The sequence below is a fragment of the Psammomys obesus genome, unplaced genomic scaffold (genome assembly GCF_907164565.1).
Source record: "Psammomys obesus unplaced genomic scaffold, mPsaObe1.curated_primary_1811, whole genome shotgun sequence".
Taxonomy (NCBI): domain Eukaryota; kingdom Metazoa; phylum Chordata; class Mammalia; order Rodentia; family Muridae; genus Psammomys; species Psammomys obesus.
Genome location: NW_026594240.1, coordinates 4,290 through 10,794, shown reverse-complemented (window position 1 = coordinate 10,794; position 6,505 = coordinate 4,290). Strand labels below are relative to the sequence as shown.

Sequence of the window (6,505 nt, the reverse complement as noted above, 5' to 3'; positions counted from 1 at the left end):
GTCACAGCAGGCAGGCACGGGGACGACCTGCGCTCCACCAAGCAGGAGATCGCTGAGATCAACCGCATGATCCAGAGGCTGAGATCTGAGATCGACCACGTGAAGAAGCAGGTAGGAGAGAGGGAGAAACCCAGAGCCTGGTGCCCACTGTTTCCTGTCTTCCAGAACAAAGGAACCCTCCAAACAAAGACCTGGGGCTCCCCCTCTCCCGAGAAACACACCGGAAGACAGTTTTTCTTGCTCTCTCTGCCCAGTGCGCCAGCCTGCAGGCTGCCATTGCTGATGCCGAGCAGCGTGGGGAGATGGCCCTCAAGGATGCCAGGGGCAAGCTGGAAGGGCTGGAGGACGCGCTGCAGAAGGCCAAGCAGGACATGGCCAGGCTGCTGAAGGAGTACCAGGAGCTCATGAATGTCAAGCTGGCCCTGGATGTGGAGATCGCCACCTACAGGAAGCTGCTGGAGGGCGAGGAGTGCAGGTGGGTGACAGTGTCCTGGGGACACCTCCAAGGGGCCAGGCTCTGAGCTCCAGGGGAGGGAGGACTAGCTTGGCCACAGTGGCTCCCTTCAGAAATCCTTGGCAGGGGACTTCCGGGAAGTGTCACCAGAATGAGGGTCCCCATGGAGACCGAGGCGATGGCTCCAGATTCTCACCTGCTGTGTTCCCTCCTAGGTTGAATGGTGAAGGCGTTGGACCAGTCAACATCTGTAAGTCCCCCGCTTGCCCGCCTCCCCTCCCCTGCCCGTGGCACTGCCTCAGCCTGACACACTGAGCTCACCATGTCTGCCGTCTCCCCTCTCACAGCTGTGGTGCAGTCCACTGTGTCCAGCGGCTATGGCAGTGCAGGAGGCGCCAGCAGCAGCATAGGCCTGGGAGGAGGCAGCAGCTACTCCTACAGCAGCAGCCAAGGCCTTGGAGGTGGCTTCAGTTCTGGCAGTGGCGTCAGCCGTGGCCTCAGCTCCTCGGGTGGCAGCTCCTCCACCATCAAGTACACCACCACCTCGTCCAGCAGGAAGAGCTACAGGCACTGAAGCCCCTCACCCCAGATCCCTGCCGAGAGCCCTGTGCTCAGGTGCTATTCCTGCTGGTCTCCCAGCTCTGCTCTCTGGCTGGGGCTGAGGAGGCTGAGCCCTGCTGCTCCTCTCTCTGCTCCCCTCAGGTCCCCTCTGTTCCTCTTCTCATTGCCATCCTCTGATTCAGGTCCTTGCTCACTCACATGAGCTGCTTCCAGTTGTCTTAGGTCACCGGGCTCCTGCCTCCCAGCTCTGCCTCTGAGGCTGCCTGGGAAAGGGTATCTCTGTCCCTTTCCCTCTGGAAGTCTTTGTCTGGGTCCTGCTCACACCCAGAGGAGCTCCCCTTCAGTGTCCAGTGGCCTGAGAAATGCCATCTTTCACCATCATGCACCTTCCTGGCAGTAACTATGTAGCACAGGTCAATAGTCCTGTGCTGAACAGAGTCTGTGTCCTGTAATGTCTCCTCTGCTCTTTGCTTTCCTCAAGTTGCTAATAAAGCAGGTTTATAAATAATGACGGTGTCCATGTATCTTTTTGTCTGTAGCCTTGCTAGACAAGGTGCATCTAGGATCTCCTTACTGCTACCTCTCCAGCTGTGTGTGTCTTCATTTGCTGGAATTCTGTAGTTTAAATGGAAACTCCTGCATTTATTTTAATACATTTTAATTAAGTATAATTTCATCACTTTCTTTTTATTTTCTACCCTCTGGCCCTTCCCAGCTACCCTTACTCCAAACCCTTACCTGATGCTTCAATCTTCAACTGGTAGCCTTTGGGGGGGGGGGGCTATATTTCTTTTATTTTCATGTAAATAATTTTGAATGCACCTGTTTCCCATGTGTTTCACTGTGATTCTTTAGAGTTAGTCATCAAATGTCACTTCAGTGTTCCTTTTCCCATGAATTTGCTTCCTGTGAGTGAGAACAAGCAGCTGCAGGCTATTAGCGTCTACTTGGTTTTAACAGGCCTGACTAGGAAGTATTGGTGAGGTCCCTCTGATGGGATTGTCAGCAGAGCAGATTGCTCAGCTGAAGTATCTGGGTGGAAAAACAGTCTTGCCCAGTCATAGCAAGAACCTTTTGACAAGAGAACAAAGTATTTGTTCTAGAATTACAGTTGCATTCATGTCCAAGAAACTTGCCTGACAATCAGGGACCGAGCAGTGAACATTGTTTCCTTCTGAACTGGCAATGTGCTGTGAAGAAATAGCACACACACAGCACAGTGTTCGGGAAGGGTCACGCCTCCCACCTATACCACCTGCAACTGGCAAGTACTGGAGACATTCAAGCTGGCCAAGCAAAGGAACCCAAGACTCATTCAGAACCTGAAATTCTCATGTTGAGTTATGTAACTCCTCCTTCTACCTTTAACCCAGCATGAATACTCCAAGGCTTATGGTTTGCATGGAGCTGACTAGGAATGATGGTCTCACTCCTGTCTGTCCTGTCCTGAGTTGACTTTATGAGAAAGCACGGCACGTCAGCATGAGTTGGTCAATCAGTTGGTTCCTTTGGGGGTACTTCAGCCCGTTGTCCCCTCAAATAATCACCATAATCCTGACCTTTAACAAATGGAGACATTTCCCTGGGTTTTGGGGCTGCTTCTGGATCCTTCTGCATAATTCTCTGTCACGTTCAATGTTCACTGCTCTCCAGACAACAGCGGAACATTGACATCCTGGTTTCTCTTCCCTGCTGCCCAGAGGTCTAGAGCAAGAAGTAAGATGAAGACTAATTTCTGTAACAAAAGTTCCCTCATAACATATTGGCACATCGAGGAGACAGCAGAACAGAAGATAACTAGAGGACAAAATCATGGGAAACAGCAAAGCAAGATCTTTTAGAAAAGGGTTTAAAGGAGATTCAAATAGTGCAGTACGTGGGCATTACAGGTGCGATGCGTGAACACCATTATCTGCCTATGCGCGAGCACTGGTGCTCAGGTCTGCACCTCGCGAGAAGGTGGATTGGTCTGGTGACCCACGTGGAATTCCAGTCCTCTGGAAATACAGAGAGGGGACATGTCCAGGCAATCTCCTAGAAAAACTAGCCTAACGCATGAGGTCTGGATTCAGTGACAGAACCTGCCTCAGTAAACAAGGGGAAAAATAACAGAAGCAGCAACCTCCTTGATGATCACACACGCACATACGTGACCACATGTCCACACGTGTGCCACTTCCTGAGACACACACGCGCCCACATTCACATATGCATGCGAATGTCCCTCGTTATTATTTCAAGCTTCTCAGCTGTGGGGAGACTAAAAGCTGCTTCATATCCCACAGTTGGGATTAAAACAAAAACCTGTTTACGTGACATAACTGAGTTTTAAGGGAACCAGAGCCTCCATACATGTACACCTTTATGTTTGAAAAAAAAAAAGCTCTTTTTTTGTAACATGAATAAACTATATATAATAACAATAACTATAAGAATTGTCAGGTAAGAATTACATTTACACTGTCCAGTCCATTTCTGTCTGGCACTCTTCCAAAAAGATTCCCATGTCCATCCTGTCCTGGTGAGTCCAAAGTTCTGCATCTGAATCACTTTCTTGGAACTTGCACTTATCAACCTAGAAAAGCCTTTTTACACCGAAAACATTGTCCTAGTTACTCAACAACTAAAGCGTTTGTCTTTAATTTTTAATAAGGCACAGTATAACACTCTAACTATGTAGTCTTCAACCCCATCAGAGACTTGAGAAGGAACTAAGATTACCTAAGTTCGTAAGAGGTGTAGAGCAAGCAACACCCACAACTACAGAAATGACAGAGACAGCTGGTTGCCTGCACAGTCACCAGAGGTTTCCCTGCGTCATTGGGCATACAGTCTTCAGCCTGGCAGCCCAGAATACCTGACAGACTTTTCTGTGAAGCAGGGATTTTGAAAGACGGCCTACCTAGTCTCTGAAAAATTGGACAGTCAATTCCCCAGTGTCCTGCTTGTCAACAGTTTGGACAGCCTGCAGGCAGCAGTAAGGACAGTTTTCTGTCCAGTAGCCACTTGATTGATTCTCACCATCTTCTTAGAAGTAGATTAGGGGTACTGCCAGGAGCAGACATGTCTCTCTGTCAGGAATGCCTTTTATTGTTAAGACACCTTTAAATGCCATGTTTGTTAGACCTCTGTAGTGGTTGAACACCATCTGTGTGTCGCAGTATATCTACGCAAACATTGCTTGTTTCTACTTGCATATTACCTGCTTAACCTTACAAACAGACACAAGAGACCAGAAATGTTTATTCTGGGATTAACTAAACTAGTATCCAGCAAGATTACATGCAAGCTTAGCTTTCATAAGACCAGACCTTTACATATAATAAATTAAATGAGAATTACAATACTTAAGTAAGAGTTGAAGAAAATAGCCTTAGATTTCTGTCACTCTACAATAATCCAGCTAATGTATAATATTTATGACTAATAGATTCAACAATCCATCTTTCATCCTGTCATCTTATATCCACCCTCTTTTCACACCCATTTCCCTTCTTCCTCTAACACTAACAAGAAAGAAAGGGTAGAAGGGAGAAAGGAGGAGATCCCTGATTCTAACTTTACTTTGTTTCCTCCAGGACCATGGACAATAACAACTTATGACCACCTCCCTCCACAACAACGTACATAAAAATCTCAAAGGCTGAAAACAACCATTCCATCTCTTGGGAAGGGGGAATCGTGTTCTTGTATTGCCTCTTGCTTATTTTGTCTGACTTATAACCTGCCATTTCCATCAGCATAAAATGTAGTTACCTCAGAAATTGGTGTTCCCTTCAAAATGTGGAACAATCCAACTAGTTCTTTTTATAAACTGTAAACGTTTGCTTTTAAGATATTTCTTTTTTATTTCTTCCAAGTATTTACTGCAAGCTCTTTGCCAATATTCATTGATTACCCCCATGACATAATCTCAATATTAATAAGAGGCACAAATATTTTCTCTGGGTGTTCCTGACAAATGATGTAGTCTTATCCTATCTTTTGTAAATAATTCAGAAACATTTTCTAGTTATGTTTTCAATTTTTTACTTTCTTTATGTGCTTGGATTCAGTCTATAATACTCTCTTCCTTTTGTGAAGGAGGTGAAGGCAAAATAACCAATATACAATAAAGTTTAGCATCAATTATATCCAGAAATGCATCTTGTATTCTGTGTTTTAACAGAGTTAACTCCTTTTCTGCTTCAGCTGTTGGCTATCTTGTGCTGTTTAAATCTGAATCTCCTTGTAATCTTTGAGACAAATGACTTAACTCAAATGTAGTTAATCCAATTTTAGGCCTGAGCCAGTTAACATCTTTCATTAATTTTTAAAAATCAAAAATTATGCACCTGATCTCTATGGATCTGTACCTTTTCAAGTTGAATTTTTTTGTTGATGAATTTTATAACCCAAATAGCTGATAGATTCTCCTCATTGTTTTTTTTTTTTTTCTTTTTTTCCCAGAGCAATGTGTAACCCCCAGCATGGCAGAATTCTTTGGGTTTCATTAAACATTTTCTCTAAAATATTTACATCAGAATCACCAACAAAATATCATCCATGTAATGATAAATAACACATTGAGGAAATTCTTACAAATTATCTCTAGTGGTTGAGCACAAAATATTGACATACAGTTGGACTATTTAACATTCCTTGTGGTAAAACTTTCCAATGGCATCTCTTTATGGGACCACTGTTGTTAAAAGTAGGTACTGAGAAAGCAAACCTTTCCCTGTCATACTCATGCAAGGGAACTGTGAAAAAACAATCTTTTAAATTTAATATTATCGTCTATGACCTAGGTAACAAAGAAGGTCAAGGACTTCCAGGCGGTAAATTACTCTATTCACTGCTCTTAAAGCTATCATCATCCTTCATTTTGCTCATTGCTTATTTTTACAACAAACACAGGGAAATTCCACGGACCGGTAGACTCTTCTATATGATGAAGCTCCAGCTGCTCCTGTGCCAGTTGTTCAAGGTCCTACAAGAATTCTTTTGTAACATGTCCCTGCTTTTGTCACACAGGTCTGTTTTATATCTGTTTTCTCATGGGCTGTTGGTATTTCAGCAGTGGCCCCCCTTATACATTTGAAAACTGAATCCCTGTGGTATCCTGTGTTTGGACAATGGGCACAGCTTGTGATTGTCTTTGGTTACACATATCAATAACTTCCTTAAGAGCATCTACCATTTCACCCCTTATTCTCTCCTACCTGGTGTTGGGGTGTTTAGAGGGATTGGGTTATAGTGGGGGGAGGGGATGTAAGAAATGAAAGTAAAAGAGTTTTTTAAAAAAGTATACCAGCAGAGATTTACAGCTAGAAGGCTATAAAATTCCATTGGAGCTGTCAAATGGCCAATAAACAGGACGATGGGCCATGTTTTCAGGTTATTGAACAGTATTAAGATGCTAACCTCTCTAGCTGTGTTCAGTACCATATAATATAATATAATAATATAATATAATATAATATAATATAATATAATATAATATAATAT

At 44.1% G+C, this 6,505-nt stretch overlaps 1 protein-coding gene across 1 annotated transcript; it reads left to right on the top strand.

Annotated features, from left to right (window-relative positions):
• Positions 1-50: 50 nt before the first annotated feature.
• Positions 51-1,503, top strand: LOC129684974 (keratin, type II cytoskeletal 6A-like). Its single transcript, XM_055618266.1, has 4 exons — positions 51-111; positions 255-475; positions 670-704; positions 802-1,503. Exons 1-4 carry the CDS (start codon positions 67-69, stop codon positions 1,026-1,028), a joined length of 528 nt encoding a protein of 175 aa, XP_055474241.1. The 5' UTR covers positions 51-66; the 3' UTR covers positions 1,029-1,503.
• The last annotated feature ends 5,002 nt before the right edge of the window (positions 1,504-6,505 follow it).